This window comes from Globicephala melas, chromosome 9 (genome assembly GCF_963455315.2).
Source record: "Globicephala melas chromosome 9, mGloMel1.2, whole genome shotgun sequence".
NCBI classification, from domain to species: Eukaryota; Metazoa; Chordata; class Mammalia; order Artiodactyla; family Delphinidae; genus Globicephala; species Globicephala melas.
Window position 1 is genome coordinate 51574009 of NC_083322.1, and position 19780 is coordinate 51593788.

The 19780-nt window shown below is 39.5% G+C and overlaps 1 protein-coding gene across 20 annotated transcripts in view; it reads left to right on the top strand.

Moving 5' to 3' along the window:
* Positions 1 to 19780, top strand: part of ADAM22 (ADAM metallopeptidase domain 22) — a 242910-nt gene that overhangs the window by 114739 nt on the left and 108391 nt on the right. For all 20 annotated transcript variants that reach the window (XM_060304530.1, XM_060304528.1, XM_060304534.1 and 17 more), the window contains exon 4: positions 17946 to 18012. In XM_060304530.1, the coding sequence (XP_060160513.1) occupies positions 17946 to 18012 (67 nt within the window). The remainder of the gene's footprint in view (positions 1 to 17945; positions 18013 to 19780) is intronic.

Here is a 19780-nt window from a genome sequence, read left to right on the forward strand (position 1 = left end):
TTTCACCAATAGTTGGAAGAGCCTATCTTGTTAAAGCTGAGTGTTGGAATTCCAGTAGTTAGAAAAAAGCAGGTTTGAAATGCATGAAGCTTATAATATGGATTACCAGATATTTAAGGAGAATATCTAACAAAAAAGGAGGCGATCAAAACAAACAGATGAAAAGAATTCAGTTGAAACAAAGCAAATGAAGGGAACAGAAGAAAATCTTTAAAAACTAACTCAATAGTAACATATTCAGAGGTATAAGTACTGCATCTATGAAACAAGAAAGTGCTATTTAAAAATACAAAGAAAAAATTAGAAAAAATATTAGAAACAATAAAAATCAATAGAAGGGTTGAATGATAAAGTTAGGGGGAAAAAAGTCTCTCAGAAAACAGGACTAAAGGTGAAGAAATAGAACATAGGAGAGAAAAGATAAAAATTGTGAGAGGATCAATCCAGGAGATTAAACATCTGACTAGTAAGAATCCCATAAAGAGAGTAGAGAGAAAATAGAGAAAGGAAATTATCATAATTATTATCAAAATTATTATCAAAATTATATCATAATTATCAAAATTATTTTTCATAACTGAAGGACATGAATTTCCAGATTGAAAGGTCTCAATTGTCCAGAATAATGAATGAATGAAGACCCACATAAAGACATATAATTTTGAAGTTTTAGGATAGTGGAGATAAAAGAGAAGGTCAAAAAAGCTTCTTTAAACAAGAACTAGGTCACATTGGAAGGAACAGAATCAGAATAACATCCGATTTCTCATTAGTAATACTAGATGCTGGGAGAAGTGGAGCAATGCTGTGTCAATTCTGAGTGATCTCTGTACTTACAATTCCAAACCAGCAATCAAAGGTGAGTTCTCAAAAAATGTACATGCAAGGTCTGAAATAAATGAACATCATGCATTATTTATTTGGAAGGCACTGGAGACTGAGTCCCACCAAAATAAGGGGGAGAAGATCAAGAAAGATGAAGATGTGAGATATGGAAACAGGTTTACAATGAGAGAATCAAAGAGGATTCCAAGGATCATGATGAATGAGAGATACCAGGATTACAGCTGTGCAACAAGCTTAGAGTCCATTAGTCCAGATATGAGCAGGAGGATGGAGGGCCACAGGTGGGATGTAGCTAAGAAAAAAAATGAAATTGATGTAGTTCCTGACGTGTTTGAGCACATTGAAGGCTTTGCTGCTCTGTGGGAAAGTTTGGGCTGATTTAGTAACATACGTAGAAAATTAAATAAATAAGAAGAGAAGGGAAAGTACATGTTGGGGTTGGGTTTCATTGGGCAAGAGGATGAACTCTGGAGTCAGACCATCTAAATTTGAATCCTGTCTCTACCACTTATCACACTTGAGTATCCTTCAGTAAGTTACTTATCTCTCTGTGCTTCCGTTTCCTCATCTGTATGGAAATACTAATGATACCTACTTAACAGGATTGTTGTGAAGATTAAATGAGTTAATGCCTGTGAAGCTGTTAGGTCAGTAGTAGTAGTATTAGTAGTAATAGTAGTAGTAAGGGCTCAAAATTATAACCATTATTTTATTATTGCTATTAATTTTAAAATTAAAAAAAATCCAGACATATAAGTTTAAGCATACTTCTTTTTGAGAAATGTGGTGATAAATACTCAGAAGAAACTGCTTAACAAACTGAAAACAAAACAAAAAATTTTAATATCCTATAGGGCCATCACTCAAAGGTGAATTTTTTAAACATTTGGTTGCATTTCCTTCCAATTGTTTTTTCTATGCATTGTTTTATTTATATAATTGTTCCATTTTTTCGGTATAATTTCATGTACTGCTGTTTTGTGTGTGTGTGTGTGGTACGCGGGCTTCTCACTGTTGTGGCCTCTCCCGTTGCGGAGCACAGGCTCCGGACGCGCAGGCTCAGTGGCCATGGCTCACTGGCCCAGCCGCTCCGCGGCATGTGGAATCTTCCCGGACCGGGACACGAACCCATGTCCCCTGCATCGGCAGGCGGACTCTCAACCACTGCGCCACCAGGGAAGCCCTGCTTTTCTTTTTTAACTTAAGAAGCATTCCCCTGTTAATACAAACTCTTATTAAAACATTTTGTTGAATTCATTATTTTCCACTAAATGGATGGAAAAATAATTTGCTCAACCAATCATCTCTTTTTGTATACTGAGGTTGTTTTGTGAATAACTTTGGGATGATGGCTTTGTGAAATACATTTCAAATTTAGTTTTGTTTATTTCCATGAAATTAAATATGTAACATTTCTTTAGTTTCTTAAATGTAAAACGTGTTTATTGTAGATGTTTTAGATAACATGTAGAAGTAAAACAAGTAAAATAAATGTAGCAGTTAACTAATTACCTGGAGATAAACACTGCTAGCATCTTTTTTTTTTTTAACATCTTTATTGGGGTGTAATTGCTTTACAATGGTGTGTTAGTTTCTGCTTTATAACAAAGTGAATCAGGTATACATATACATATGCTCCCATATCTCTTCCCTCTTGCATCTCCCTCCCTCCCACCCTGCTAGCATCTTAATGTGTGCTTTATTCTCTTTTTCCTTCATACATATATTTTTCTTTTTTTTTGCAAAATTTGGAACTTTTCTTAAGTAGACATTATGAAAAATCTTTTAATATCTTCAATGACATGTTAGTGTTAGCAGAATATTCAATTCTAAATTGTTGTACCCTATTTACTTAATTGCTTTTCTGTTATTTCCAGTGTTTCTCCATGATAATGTTGTATTGACAATCTTTATAACTAAACATCTGTACACATTAAAAATTATTTTCCTAGGTTACATTCTTAGAAACAGAGTTGCGGTTAAAAAGGATACACATCATAAAGCAGATGTCAGACTGTCCTCCATGAAAAGTCTACAAAACTATGCTCACAGTGTTTGTGCTAGTGGTTCCCTAGTAGCCTTTCAACACTAGGTTTTCTAATAAAAATTATTTATAAAATGGCATAAAACAACTTCTATGTAGTTGTTTTCCTTCATTAGATTCCTGGGTACGAAGAATATCAGAATTTTAAGACATTTACTAAATTTTGAAAGATTGCTTTCTCAAAAGATGGCAGTAATTGGCCATCATTAACAGTGGGTAATAATGCCTATTAATCTGTGTTCTCACTAAGGATGAGACTGTTCTATTCCTTGCACAGATTAGTAGGAAAACATTGATGGGTTGACAGAAAAAGACATTGTAATAATCCAGGCAAGATACCAGAGCAGAGTGGTAGCAATAAAAGTGGTCATATTCTGGATATATTTTGTAAGAGAAATTGAGGAGACAGTGACCACTCCTTGGTTTTTGGCCAGGGTGACTGGAAAGACAAAGTAGCCATTTTTGAAGATGGGAAGACTGTAGGAAAATCCTGTTTGTCAAGCCAGATCAGGGGCTCAGGTTTGGACATATTAAGTGTGATATGCTTATTTGGTAAACGGGAGGAGATGTTGATTATGGAGCTGGACATATGATTCAGGAATTCAAAGGAGAATTCTAAACTGGAGACATAAATCTAAGGGTCATCAGAATATAGTTGTTATTCAAGGGGAGACGTTAGATGAAATCACCAAAAGAGTGAGAGTAGGATCAAAGACTGAACCTCCAGGCACTACAATGTCTAGAGGTTGGGGGAATGGAAAGAAACTAGCAAAGGATATGGAAAAACAGCAGCAGGAGAAGTAGGAGAAAAACCAGGAGAGTGTGGTGCCTGGTAGGAAGTCTAAGGAAATATTTCCAAGAGAAGGGGGCGATCAGCTGAGTCAAATGCTGCTTAAAGGTCAAGTAATATGAAGATTGAGAAGTGACATTAGATATAACAACATGGAAAGGTAATTAGTGACTTCGATAAGAGTGGTTTTGGTGAAGTGGTGTGATGAAAATCTGATTAGATGGGTTCAAGAGATAAGGGAGGAGAAAAAGGAAAGATAATGACTATGGGTAATTCTCTTGAGTGGTTTTGCTTAATGGACAGAAGGATATATAGCAGTCGTTGGACAGGAAAATTGTATTGATAATTGTTTTGTTTGTTTTTGGAAATGGGAGAAATAACAGAGTTTATACAGTGATAGGAAAGAGCTAGTAGAATGGGAGAATTTGATGATGCAGGAGAGGGAGGGATATCTGGTGCCATGTTCTTGGATAGGCAAGAAGGGATGGATTGTGGTGACCAGTGTGGGGATTGGCTTTGAATAATTACATGGACAGCTAATTCCTAGGATGGGAGGAAAGGCTGAGCATATGAGTGCAGATGCTGGTGTACAGAAGTGGTGATGGGAGTCTATGGAACTTACCTTTTGATTGCTTTTTTCTCAGTGATGTAGGGAGCATAATCATCTACTCAGAACGGATGGGGAGTAGATGTTAGAGGTTTGAGAAAAGAGGGAGAAGGTGTGAAATGGTATTGAGACACAGTTGGGGGAGTAAATGTCTTAGAAAAATGGAGTATAATTGCCAGGCAGCTTTAAGGGACGCCTTGAGGTTAGTGGTTTTCCGTGTAAAGTGAGCACAGTCAGCCTGATGATATGCTATTCTTCAGCCTCATTCAACTGCACTGAGCGGGCATGAAGCCAGTAAAGAGTTTGTTTCAACTAGGCTTGGTTTAGGGAAGGGAGAATCAGATGTTAGGAGATGGGTAGGGAGATTTGCAAAGCACTAAATATTAAGATTGAATTTAATCCGAGCAAGGAAGGGAGTGAGACATGAGGGAGGTGAAGAAAGTGAAATAGTAGTAAGTTTGTGGGTTATGGGTCTTATTGGGGTCTGAAATGGGGTTTTGAAAGAGAAAGCTAGGATGGATGGGGTTGGTCAGAGAGTGAGATGCTTGAATTTGAGAATATATTGGGTGGGTGATGTAGGGGTGATGTAGAATGGAGAAGATCATTGGAGGAGATGAGTTCAAGCAGCTGAGAAGCCAGAATTGGAACAGTCACCTAAGTAGATATCAAAATCACCAATAATTGTATTAGGGGTAGTGCTGGAGAGTGTGATTGTAAACTAGAAGTTAAATCTTCAGGGAAATGCGGGGAAGTGACCAGGAGGCAATAAATTACTACAGGGATCAATGATAGGTGGTACAGTCTGATGATGCAGGATATAAAGTGGGGTTGTTTTTAGTGGAATGAGGGAGAATGGCATGACATGGCAATGAGAAGCAAGAAGGATATCCCCATCCCCCCACCAAACGTGCAGGGTTTGCAGGAGAAGCATTTCCTCCACTGGAGAGCTGGTTCTCAGGGTAAGATGGTGAAGGAAATATTCAAGGAAGAGACTGGAGATAGGGGATTTTGCTAATGGCATGTTTGAGTTCCAGAAAGCATCATCAAAGGGTATCTGGAGATGGTTGGAAAGGGGGACAGAACCTTATGTGGATTAGAGAGCTGGAGATGAAGGATGATTTGGGAGCCTGAGCTTCTTGAGGTGGCAGACATGAATGAGGATAAAGGGCCTCATTAAGTTAATCTTGATGATTTTAAAGCATATTGCCGTGATGAGACTGAGTTTTGATGGTAGGTAGATGTTCTCTTGCCAGGAACTAACAGAATTTGGGACTCCCACTTGACTCCAACTCATAAGGTCATGAAGATGGGGGTGGGGAGCAGTCTTATTTTGAGCCCTGGGCTGTTGATCTCTGAGGATGGAGTCTGACCAAGGGATATGGTCTCACTCCTAGAATGTGGATGTGGAGAGGAAGGAGATAAAGAAGGTAAAGATGTTTATCAGTCAGATGGCAATAGAGAGAATTTGAGGCTAGCTCTGCCTTGCTGATTTTCAACTAATTAATATTATAAAAATTTAATCTTTAATTAATATAAACAATTTATTTGAACCACACCTAAAATTTGCAACTTTATAAAAATACCAAAATCTCCCATTTCTAGGGTACTCACACAAAATTTAAGTAAGTTTTGAAGTAAGTCTGGCAATTGTCTTCTTAAAAAATTAGTTCTTGATTTGGTCGTAATGGAGAGGAACATGTCTCCCCCTGTTGATTATGTGCCATGAGATTTATCAGGGACTTCTTTTAATTGCTTTGCTGTAATGTGTTCCCTGATGTCTTTGGCTTTCAGTGTGGTAATGAGTCACAATGATCAGAATATGTCAACACACCATTATATTAATAGAATTTTGCTAGAATGTTTGTAGACTTAATGTGATTATACTTTCATGTCCTGGTAACATTTTTTATATATCAGAATAAACTCAGGAGATTCTGATTTGGTAGGTGTGGGGATGCCCAGGCATAAGGAATACGGGTTTTATAAATAAGAGCTAATGTTAATGATAGTGCCTATTTCAACTTTCATAACCACATTTACTTTAAGTGCCCTAGTCCTGGCATACACACTGAAAGCTCCCTGAAAATTCTCATCAGATTATGACTTCCTCAATAGAATATAACTAAAATAGCTTCCCCTGTAGCCACAAGGGTGTACAGAAAATCTCTTGTGTGTGTATAAACAGGAAAGGAATTTTCATGTTTATAAATTGGAAAACAATAAAATGAAACTTTCATCTGAAAGGCAAATTTTGGAAAAGCTTTTAAATCACATTTGTAGTTTCCCTTTAATTTAGTTCAAACAAAATAGGAATTTTAAGTACTAGTTATTACATACTGAGGACATAGATATCAGTTTTTGCACAAAACAAAGCTAAAAACTGGATGATTAATTCTCAGTGGTATGAAAGTTCAGGACATTTATCCATTTTCTGTAGTGAGGATTCTCAGCAAAGACTAGTTTGCCAAAAGGATCTGGAAGGTTAATGCTTGGCTAGACAGAATAAGAAAATAGAGAGAAGATGAAATGGGGGGAACGATGCATAGAATGGAGAGAATGGGAAAAATGTTTTCTTTCAAAAAACTTTCTAAGCTTGTAATTTTTTATTCCTCTTAAATAAAATAAAATAATGAAATTTGGGTCCTTAAATTTTTCCTTTTCCCAGTTCTGTTCTTCTGAAAAGCTTTTCATGACTTAAATACCTAATGAAATCTCTTAATTTTCCATTGTGACCCATGACCTATGGGGATTTTTACTACTTCACTGGGTGGATTATAGTCATATTTGAAGCTTTTATGATTCTGTTGCAGATCTTCCTCGACTTATGATCGGGTTATGTCCTGATAAACCCATTGTACATTGAAAATATTGTAAGTTTAAAATGCATTTAATACACCTAACCTACTGAACATCATAGCTTAGTCTAGCCTACCTTAAATGTACTCAGAGCACTTACATTTGTCTACTGTTGGGCAAAATCATCTAACACACAACCTGTTTTATAATAAAGTGTTGAACATCTCATGTAATTTATTGAATACTGTATTGGAAGTGAAAAACAGAAAGGTTGCATGGGTATGGAATGGTTGTAAGTGTATTGGTTGGTTACCATCGTGATTGCGTGGCTGATTGGGAGCTGCTGCTCATTGCATCATGAGAGAGTGTAATACAGCACACTGCTAGGCCAGGAAATGATCGAAATTCAAAATTTGAAGTATGGTTTCTCCTGCATGCATATAGCTTTCGTACCATCATAAAGTCGAAAAATCCTAAATTGTATGTTAATATTATCCAAAACAAATTACATTGTACTCATTTCGAGGCTGCTCTTTTTTTTTTTTTTAATGGCCTTGCCATGTAGCTTGTGGGATCTTAGTTCCCCGACCAGGGATCGAACCTCGGCCCCCCGACAGTGAAAGCGCCAAGTCCTAACCACTGGACTGCCAGGGAATTCCCTGTAGACTGCTCTAAGGAAAACATGATGTTGTGCAGTAAAACAATCATTGAATGTTCTAATAAGAAGGCATGATCAACCTATTGCCTTACAGTGTATTATTTTGTACACTTCTGTGGGTTGACTGGGCAGTTTTGCTTTATGGGGTGTTAGCTGGGGCATTATCACATCTGGAAGTTCCAAAATGGCTTCAGTCACATGGTTGGAAATCAGTGCCAGCACTGGCTGGAAATTCAGCTGGGTCTATCAGCTAGGGACTTTGGTTCTCCTCTACAAGGGTCTTGTTACGTGGTTGCTTAGACTTCCTCACAGCATGGTGGATGGATTCAAATATTCAAAGATGGAGAGTTCCATATGCATGGAAGTGGAAGTTGCAGATCTCAGATGTTATGCAATATTACTTCTGTCTCATTGTGTTTGTTATAGGACCAGCTCAGATGCAAGGAAAGGAGAAATGGTCTCCACTTTACCATGAGAGGAGTCACAAAGCATTTTTAGACATTTTTGTTCAACCACAGTCTATCCTTTGACCACAAATTATTTACATTTCCCATATATGTAAAATGCACTAATTCCTCCAAAGATTTCCTGAAAAATCTCATTCCATTATACTATCAGGCTCAAACTCAAGGTTCAGATTCTTATCATCTCAATCTGATTAAGGCTTTTAGATGAGGTAACACAGGTACAGACCTTTGAACTAAAATGACAAGTTATCTATTCCATATACACTCAGTATACAGTGGGGAGATGAGGACAGGATGATTGCAGTAGATATTCCTATTTAAAAATGGGAGAAATGGGAGGTACCTAGCTATCACTGGTCCTCTGAAATTCTGATATTCAGCCAGGTGTATGTCACCAGTTGCCTCGTGTTGGGAAAGGTAATGTATGTTGAGTAAAGCTCTGTTCTACTTCCTGATACTGGTTGCCTATCGTTCTTGGTTCCACCCTTTGAGTCACCATTTCTTTTCCATGAGAAATCACCCAGGACTTAATCTAAGTATATTTCCAGGTCTGCTTCCTGACTGTAAAAGGTTTGAATTGACTTATCCATTTTAATCCAAGCTGGTGGTGTTTCCATTGGTGGGTTTCATGTGAATCTGAGGGATTTACCCCATCAGAAAAAACCACATCCACAAGTCGTCTTGAGATAGGCCTTTCTCTACTTTGGACTGTGAGTTAAGATGCCCTTAAGATTCTGAGAAGTCTTTTGTTTAGGTGAGAATATCTATGAGTCATACCTTAAGGTTCTTAGAAACTTTATGGTGTAGCTGAGGATCTATCAATAATAGGCAGGCTCTTAAGAATCTTAGAAACTTTTTTAATATAGATGATATAGTCTAGGCAAAACAGCATTAAAAGTCCTTCTGAGGTCTTAACAAAGTGTCTTACAACCATACCCTTGATTTGATCTTGACCTTGAGGTCACATTTGAATGGCAGCACTTTGGATTAGATCTTTGCTCTGAGGCTATTTCTTTGAAAAGCTATTGCTGATTCAGGTTTCTCTACTCATTTGTTTCTTTCTTTCTTATGCATTTTTAGTGGGAATACTGTAAATGATTTATCCTTCTCAGTGCATCACTTTGGGAGCCCATGATTTTGGTTTCTTCCATTATTGGCAATGTTAACTATGATCACTCAGTTAAGGTGATGTCCCCCAGTTTTCTTCACTGTGAAGTTACTAGTAGGATACATTTTGAGTAGGGAATTGACTATTGCGATTTGGCTGAGAGAGTTATGCATTAACCAGGTTGAGTTTGAGATGTCTGGCTGCTCGCACCTCGAAAGCCAATACTGGAGAGGCAAGTGTTGCTAGAAAGAAAAGTTTGTTTTACTGCGGAGGCTGGCAGCTGGGGGAGAAGGCAGAATCATTTCCAAAACCCAACTCTCCACTGTTGATCAGTGGGCAAGAGCTTTTAAAGGGGAGTTTCAGGGGTGTATATGGAGAGGGAAAGGGCTACATGCAGAACAGCACAGTCAGCTCTGATTATCATCTTGAAATTAGCCATGTGGTGGTCTGATCAGCATCATCTTGATTGTTTTAGGTACAGTTCATCTTCAGTTGGAGTGTTAGTTTTCTTGAGTCCAGTGCTCAGAATTGTGGCAGCTCATGTCATGGCTACAGTCTAGTCATCCTGTAGTTAACTTCTTCCACCTGGTGGGGGTTTCAGTATCTACAAAACAGCTCCAAGGATGTGGCTCAGAATATTATTTATAGCCCTTGAGGATGAACTAAAGGTCCTTGACTTTTCTTAATGACTAAACTATTATTATTTGGTATTATTTGACTGTTTTCCTTTGCTTCTGCATTTTCTCATTTCTCTCATTAAATTTATTATTTGGCTAAAGTTTTTCTACAGACAAAAGGCGGGCGGTGGACGTGGAGGAAGTTCTGTCCTGGGAAGGCCCCATAGTGTCTTGCTCTGTTTCAGAGACTGGTTCAGAAAACAGGGGTGTTGGTGGATTGGAAAGATGAAGCAGCCCTTTTCTGTTTCCACTTTCTCAGTGGATACAGAAGTGAGGTCATCAGCAGGGAGTGATGATCAAGAAATGCCTTGGAGATTTTAGGAGAGAAAAGTTTGGAAGGGTCTTCTCAGAGTAAATTGTCTAGTAAAATGGACTAGTGGATTTATGGGCAGTATTGTGTTAAGGGGAACCACTTGATATTGTGGTCATAAATTACGTGGTTCAATGTACGACCATTCAGGATGTTCCGCTTCTAGGGGGTCAGACTTTGATTCGTAGAAGAGTTAAGTTTTACCATGGTTGAGGTTTGGCCAATGAGCATAGTGGAGAGAGAGAGGAGGAAGGGAGTGATTTTCATGAGAATCATGGACTGTAAGCTAGATTAGGGGGGTCAGAGGGAGGTGAAAGACAGTGAAAAAGTAGTAGGTAGGGTCAATGGTTTAAAAGTCTCCAAATGAAATGGAGCTGGACCCCATGGGGCCCTCCTAGGTATAAATCCTTTCTGTTTCCCCATTTCTTGTTTGTAGGTGATGGGTTTCATTCAGCCCCCTTGACCTTCCTCAAGTTCCAAATGGCAAACAGTTGCTTATCAGGGAATGAACGGAGGGAATGAAGAAACAAAGGAGAAGCAGTCAAGAAACAATAGTGCAGAAATGCAGGAGGGTTCTGGTTCCTCCTCAAGGAATATAATAACCAATACCTTTGAGTTCTTTTGTAGAAACTAAGGCCCCACGCAGGTGGAGCATGGTAACTTCAGGCTGAGCACAAGATTCCTGGAGCACCGCCCTGTTACCTCACTACCAACCAATCAGAAGAAAGTTTGCACACAGTGGAAGATAACGAAGACTCTGACCCCCTCCCCAAATGATTCTCTCTTTAAAAACTTTCATGGTCAAGCAGAATCTTCGGAGTTGGTTTTTGGTCACAAGTCTGCCTTCTCCCCAGGTTGCTGGCCTCCTGATTAAAGCAGCCTTTTCTTTCCAGCCAACACGCGTCTCTCAAGTACTGGCTTTCCAGCTGAAGCTGGGTTCCGTAACACAAACAGTTAAAGTGCGAGTTCTAGAGAAAGATGGATAGGAGATGATGAATAAGGAGTGGGATAATTGAAATCAGGATTTGGGAGGCCTTTCACATATGTTCTGATTTAATACCGTACCAACTTTATAAAGAAATTTTTATTATCTTCATTTTAGATATGGGCAAATTGTGTTCATAAAGATTAAATAACTTGGCCAAGGTCACATAGTTAGTAAATGGCCGCGTTTGGATAGGAAATCAGAATATTTGCTCTTTTGTTTTTAAATTCCAAAACCTTTGTACTATACCAGCTGCCTCTGATTCAGTAGCACAATAGACAAAGGATAATCATTATTATGACTGAAAATGTTTACATTGTTTGTTTTGCTTATTCCAGGCATATTATGGCATGCAAATAAATTTTAAAAAAGGGGCCTCAGAATACATTTCTAATTTTTAAAACATCTCCTTATTTCCTTTAGAAAATGAGAGGGTTTAGAATTTGACTGAAAATGATTTTCACTTCCATCTTTCAAAATTCACAAAGAAGCATTCACACATTAGTTTTGAGTTAGCTGTTAACAGGAAGCAAATTCTACCCGGTCAGATAAAATTTTCCATGTGTTAAGAAGATCCTTCATTTTCCCACACTTAAAATTAAGTAGATTCCTACTTAATGATAAACAATGATCTTAAAAAAAAAAAAAAGAACTTAGGGTAATTTTGATTACCTCTACTTTAGGAGGCTTCAGAAATTTTTACTGAGGTTCTAAGTTGGTGGTAGTAAGGATTTTATGCTTCAGTAGAAGAAAAAATGACTTTTTTTTTTTACACATCTTTATTAGAGTATAATTGCTTTACAATGTTGTGTTAGTTTCTGCTGTATAACAAAGTGAATTATCTATACATATACATATATCCGCATATTCCCTCCCTCTTGCGTCTCCCTTCCACCCTCCCTATCCTACCCCTCTGATCTCCCTGTGCTATGCAGCTCCTTCCCACTAGCTATTTTACATTTGGTAGTGTATATATGTCAGTGCCACCCTCTCACTTAGTACCAGTTTACCCTTCCCCCTCCCTGTGTCCTCAAGTCCATTCTCTACGACTGCAAACAATGACATTTTAAATAGAAGGTTTTTCAGCCCAATAATTAAAATAACAATACTTAGCAGACTTCCATAATACCGCAAACAAAACCAAAAATTGCATGGGCTGATTTTGGTTTAAATTACAGACAGCCCTTTCTAGCAATACTTGTAGGTATAGAGGCTTGATTGAAATAGCTGCATAATTCCTGAGCAGAGGCTTTTCTTTGCTGTAATTCATGTGGTGACTCATACTCTCTTAATTCCTAGATTTTATAATTCAAAGAAAAATATTCCCTTGAAATTTGAATACCTGGAAGACTCAAAAGCTGTTTGTTTTTTAAAAAATTATTATTATTATTACTCCTACTACTATACAATTCTTCCCCCCCCACTTTTTTTTTTTTTTTTTTTTTTTTTTGCGGTACGCGGGCCTCTCACTGTTGTGGCCTCTCCCGTTGCGGAGCACAGGCTCCGGACGCGCAGGCTCAGCGGCCATGGCTCACGGGCCCAGCCGCTCCGCAGCATGTGGGATCTTCCCGGACCGGGGCACGAATCCGTGTCCCCTGTATCAGCAGGCGGACTCTCAACCACTGCGCCACCAGGGAAGCCCCCTCCCCATTTTTGATCTCACTCCTGCTGGCTCCAGTAATGGGGGTTTACTCACAGGGCAGTGAAGGAGAAAGGTATCCAACATCACGGCTGGGCTGGAGGAAAAGACTAGATATAGGTTTTTGACATAGAAGCCATTTATGATCTAAGCCTGGCCACAGTGCTTACCCTTGAATAGATCTCAGTAATAATGATCTTAAGGGAACAAAGAGTAAGCTGTTTTCAGGCAAGAGAAGTAACAATAGCAAAGATAATACATCAGTTGTAAAGACTCCTAGTTCTGTTTCAGTGGTAGAGACTAGCCTCAAGCACTTTCTTGAGCTGTTTTGAAGAATTTAAATCCCCCTGGAGCACTCAACCACCCGATCAAATGGAACCTAAGGAATGATGATATTGACCTTTTCTGACCCTCATGACTTCAATCAACTAAAGTGTGGACTCTGTTGACCATTGCCCCAATTCTATGCTGAATTTTCTTCACCTCAAGCCCTTTCATGAATATGCATGTAACCTTAGCTTAAAACTTCCCCAGTTTTGCTCTTGGGGGAGACACTGCTTTGGGAAAGATCCCTGGTGTTCTCCTTACTTGCTGCAAGTAATAAATTCTTCCTTCTCCCACTCTTTGGCTTGAGATCCACCAAGAGAGGAACCACTCTTTGGGTAACAGGATTCACCACTGGCACAGCCCAGTTTCTCTCAAGTGACTGCTTATTTTTGACTTTCTGTTTCTCTTTTCTTCATCCACTGAATGATTCTTTTTTTCTGAATTTACTAGTTCAGATTCCCAAGAGAGGGAATCTGGCTGGCTCTGCTGATAAACACTGACTCTGTAGGGTAATTTTTCCACTCTCACTGCTGGAGAAGTTGTTGGAGACTGATCGCAAGGTTAGGGGGCAGTTTTTTGCAGACATCTTTCTCGTACCTCTCCTGTTGAGGGTATGGTCTTGGATAAAGAGTGGGATGTGGATGGTGGAGCAATGACAGGTTTTGCTTCAGCAGATCTTGACCATGAAGCTTCACTATTTTGTTCGAAACCTTGGGAAATTTGTGAAGTATCCAACATACTCATGATAAAAATTATATTTAAAAAAAAAAAAAAGGGGCTTCCCTGGTGGCGCAGTGGTTGAGAGTCCGCCTGCCGGTGCAGGGGACACGGGTTCGTGCCCCGGTCCGGGAAGATCCCACATGCCGCGGAGCGGCTGGGTCCGTGGGCCGTGGCCGCTGAGCCTGCGCGTCCGGAGCCTGTGCTCCGCGACGGGAGAGGCCACAACAGTGAGAGGCCCGCGTACAGGAAAAAAAAAAAGAAAAAAGACAGCTGTCTGTTGGCTATACAACAGCTATTCTCTCCACCCTGTAGTGTTGTTCACCTCTCTCTGAGTAGCCATTATGTTCATGGGAGGAGGAGAGAGAGGGGGAGGAGAATCTTGATTGTTCAGAGACAAATGTCCTTGTCAAAAGACTGGCTTTGGGGGCTTCCCTGGTGGCGCAGTGGTTGAGAGTCCGCCTGCCGATGCAGGGGACACGGGTTCGTGCCCTGGTCCGGGAAGATCCCACATGCCGCGGAGCGGCTGGGCCCGTGAGCCATGGCCGCTGAGCCTGCGCGTCCCGGCCTGCGCGTCCGGAGCCTGTGCTCCGCAGCGGGAGAGGCCGCAACAACAACAACAAAAAGACTGGCTTTGGCAGGGCCAAGTAATGTAATCCTGGCAAAACACACTTGAGAAGATGAATGCTAGAGGCTTTTCGTGGAGAGTTTGCTGACTTGTAAAGAAATACGAGGCTTTTTTACCTTGGGATATCTTTATCTGCATGAGATGCTTAGATCTGCAGCAGCCATGTTAGGGTCATGAGAGGAGCCAGTTACAAGTACACGTCACCCACCATTCTGATGGCAGAGCAGAAGGATGGACATGCTCCTGGTCTCATTAATGGTGCTGAGCTACCACATGAACCAGCCCTGGAACCGCTGTGATGTCCAGTGGAAAATTACTCTGCTGCAGTGGTTGCCTACAAGTATACTAGCTAGCAAGCTATCCCAGAAGTAAGGGAACAAACAGCAAGCCCTCACAGACCAAATTAAAATCCTCAAATCACATGATTTGCTAAATCAAATTAAAGCACACAGTGAGAAGCAAGAGGAAAGAAAAGGGTAGGTTAGCACGCTTAGGATAGGGTGCAAGTGGGGTGGAAGGACCACTCTAGCTAATGTGTACTGGGATACACTGTATTCTTAGGATCTGCTTCTCTCTCTGCTGCATCTGCCTTCGCTGCTGATATGTAGTTACAAGGACCAGAGATGAGGTTTGGGCAAGCTCCACAGATGCAAGGTGGCCTGAGCTAATGACACCCACGTGCTGTATCTGAGAGACACAGGGACAAATATGCTTGGTCAGGAGCTACAGCCTGCCAATTAGCTTGATGAACAGCCATGAATTCTGTTGGTTCGGAGAAAACATGGGGCAGGAATGGGTGTCAGTAGCAGTTCTTAACCAGGGTAGTTTTACCCCCCAGTGTACATTTGGCAATGTCTGGAGACGTTTGTGATTGTCATGGCTGGTGTGTGTGTGTGTGTGTCTGTGTGTGTGTGTGTGTGTGTGTGTGAGATGTGGCATCTAGTGGGTGGAGGTCATGGATACTGCTAATCATGTGACTATGCATAAGATACTCCCCAAGACCAAGAATTATCTGGCCTGAAATGTCAGTATTGTGGAAGTTGAGAAATCCTGGGTGTTACCAATAGGTGGTTGAAATAAGACCTCATAAATATTAACTGTTTATGTATAAGCATATCTTGCATATATAGCGTCTTTTATATATTTGTTATATCGTGAACACTTATTACCCAGGTGCCTTAAAAATGTTACATATCTTTGGTCATCCATCCCTTTCTATCAATGTGAGGTACACATATGGTCTTATTACTTATGCTTTACACATCTTATGCATTCTGCCCACATCTAACAAAATTTTGCTTAGTAGCTACTTGTCTATATTTAAAACATCTTAAAAAGTGTTTTGCCTATATTTTGTAAACTTTAAATGTATTCACCTACCAGAATTGAAGAGTTGCAGAAGCAAATTCACATCACACCTGCCCTGGAATTTCTAACAAGAAATGATATCAATGTCCTGATTATTTAAGCCACTTTTAGTTGTGTTTTCTACAACTTGCCGCTTAGAGTATTCTAGCTGTTTCCCCGTAAAGTCAATAGGAAAATGTATTCCAAAGACAAATGAAACAAGGACTTAGACTATAATTATGGGTTACCTAGATAGAAATGTAAGCATCAGATACTATAAGAAACTGACTCTCGTGCCTGCATTAATGTAATGCGTGTTTGATCTTTCTGTTTACATTCCAAGCAACTGTAGGCATAGTGCTTATCATGGTAGCTCTTGTGCTTAGAAATTCACCTTCTTTTATGATTGGGACAATTTTGGATGGTGACCTTCAGAGCACTGTGAAACACAGTTTTTTAGTTGGGTGAATGTTTATTAATAGAGGGGCAGATTTAGAAGTTTATATTTTTATTTATTAATGTGAATTTTATCTACATTTTACTGCTTTAAAAATTTAAAGACTTTAAGACTGTTTATTGGAGTTGTGCCTTGAGGTGCCTCTGTTAAAGGGGAAATGTTTTCCTCTTATATAGAATTAAAGAGAAGTATATTTAAGATGATGTAAACATTTAAAAATTATACAAGAAGGTGGTGGTTGTTTAGGAAAGATTTCAAAAAAGCTTATGTTAAAATGCTGAAAGTATATTCTTTTTCATTTCTTCTAACTTTCTTTGCCTCTGTTTAATTTTTTTGTGGGGGAAACTAATATTTTGTTAGATAAAATATCACACGTAACATATGAGAAATGGTAAAGTATGGTAGTAAATCAAAAGTGTTTGATAAAAAGCTAAAGCAAGGATGTGGGGTGTGAGAAGAGTCAATAATTTCAAAGTTTTGGGCAAAGCAGTTGAAATGATGGTGTTGATGTTATCTGTTGTGGAAGGCTGTGGGCTGAGCAGGTGGTGGGGAATGGGTGAGGGTCAGAGAATTCAGCCTTGGCATGTTAAGTTTGAGATGCCTATTAGATATTTAAGCAGTGATGTCCAGTAGGCAGTTACATCTACAGTTTGAGAAAAGGTCTGAATTGGAAATATATATTTAGAAATTGACAACATCTTAATACTTAAAGACATGAGATAGGAAAAGAGCACCAAGGAATGTAGGGAGACTAAGCCTCCTAGGAGTACCCCACTATTCAAAGGTTAGGGGAGAGAAACAGCAAAGAAGGATGTAAGGTATAATAAAAAGTTAAATTAAAATCTTCACACACAAAAAAGCTAAAGTAAAAAAGGGAAGAATAAGATGTCTTAAAAATAATGGTAGTTTCCTAGAATTGCTGAACTAGGTTGGTGGAACTAGCTCTGCTAAGCAACGGGGTGACAGGTGATTTAGTCAGTTTAGCTTCATATCCTTTTACAAGTACTAGGCTGTGTGTGTGTGTGTGTGTGTGTGAGAGAGAGAGAGAGAGAGAGAGAGACCTATAAAGTTTTATTTTTGTTTTAAAATCTGGATTAAAGAATCATTCAAGCTGGGCTTCCCTGGTGGCGCAATGGTTAAGAATCCGCCTGCCAATGCAGGGAACAGGGGTTCGAACCCTGGTCTAGGACGATCCCACATGCTGTGAAGCAACTAAGCCCATGTGCCACAGCTACTGAGCCTGCATTCTAGAGCCCGCGAGCCACAACTTCTGAGCTCATGCGTCTAGAGCCCGTGCTCTACAACAAGAGAAGCCACCGCAGTGAGAAGCCCGCCCACTGCAACAGAGTAGCCCCCACTCGCCGCAACTAGAGAAAACCCACGCCCAGCAATGAAGACCCAACACAGCCAAAAATAAATAAATAAATTTATAAAAGAAAAAAACAAAACAAAACAAACAAAAAGAATCATTCAAGCTGGAACGTTGTAAATTTAATGGTGATTTTCAAGGTCCTCTTTCATCATCATTTCTTTCTGTTGCAGTGATTTGCTGTCCTCTGAATATGTGGAGAGACACATTGAACATGGAGGGAAGACTGTGGAAGTGAAAGTAAGTAAAATTTTTCTCTTGGGGGAAACTTTTGAGAATCTTTTAAGTACTGATTATGATTTTAATCTTCAGTGATACTTCCAATGTAGTTTTGGGGTTTTTATATTTCAGAATTTATCAAGAGAGGGTGTCACTGACTTAGGGAAAAATAGTTACCAGAAAATGAATTCTTACTGTACTACCGGAATTGTTGGAGTTATGCTTTGTGGGATTAATATTACTGCAAGTAGTTCTCTTTTAGATTATGTCACAGAAAATAATTTCTGAAATTTGCTTTTAAGGTTAGCGCTGAGAATCAAGAGGTGAAATCTTGGGTCCAGGGTAGGTGCCTGGCTTTGCATTCATTTGGGAAAGATTTCTCTGGTAAAATTATGAACTTATTATGTCAACAGGGATATCCCAGGGAGTTTTAAATCCCTCACACAACCACTGCTGATTTTCCAGCCTGAGAATTGCATTTTCTTCCTTGATGGTTTGCCTAACTCCCAAGCCTATCCAACCAGGGAAATGTAAATCCAAACTTCATCCAAACCCTAGAGCTAGAGGAATTTCTCCCATTAAGAAAACCACTTTGGCGCTTCCCAGGTGGCACAATGGTTGAGAGTCCGCCTGCCGAAGCAGGGGACACGGGTTCATGCCCCGGTCCGGGAAGATGCCACATGCCGCAGAGCGGCTGGGCCCATGAGCCATGGCCGCTGAGTCTGCACGTCCGGAGCCTGTGCTCCGCAACGGGAGAGGCCACAACAGTGAGAGGCCCACGTACCGCAAAAAAAAAAAAAAGAAAAAGAAAAAAAGAAAACCACTTTGATCTCACCCATCACCTCAATTTGTTTTTAGTCCATTTAAAACTCAAAACTCTCCTCTGGGTTTTTTCCAGAAACCATATTGAAAGCATTGAGTCCTGTCCCATCAAATCAAAGTCAGTAGCCAGTTGTTTTCCTGCTGGTTTCCTCATGTCTTGCCCTCTGTGCTTAGCTCTTTGGGTGTTTCTTTTTACATGGAGTCTGTTAGGTCTCCATTCTTTACTAATGACTCAGAACTTTCTTAAGTTTCTCTATTTACTATACATTATGAGTCGAGTAAAACTGTAAAATTATAACATTTCATATTTTTCTTTTTCTTCCGTCTACTACTTAAAAAAAAACCAGAATATTTTATTCCTCTTTTACCTTCTACATTAGTTTGCTAGGGCTGCCATAACAAAGTCCCATAGACAGGGTGGCTTGAACAGAGAAATTTATTTTATTTTCTTACAGTTCTGGAGGCTAGAAGTCCAAGATCAAGGTGTCAGCAGGGTTGGTTTCTTTAAGCCTCTCTCTTTGGCTTATAGATGGCTGTCTTCTCTCTGTGTCTTCACATGCTCTTCTCTCTGTGTGTATCTGTATCCTAATTTCTTCTTAGAAGGACACCAGTCCAGTCATACTGGATCAGGGCCCACCCTAATGACCTCATTTTAACTTAATTACCTCTTGAAAAACTCTATCTCCAAATATAGTTATAATCTGAGGTACTAGGGGTTAGGACTTCAACACACGAATTTTAGGTGAATACAATATAAAATTCAGCCCATAACACCTTCCCTAAGAGGCCTATGAATTTTTTTCTAAATTGGCTTTTCTCCTGGCACTGAAGTATTTGAAAGGGTATATGGGATCAAAGCAAAACTGTAGGTAAGAACTTTTTGTTTTTGTCAGTTGGCACAAACATAATCATATTGATCTTTTTTTCATATAAATTTATTCATTTTATTTATTTATTTTTGGCTGTG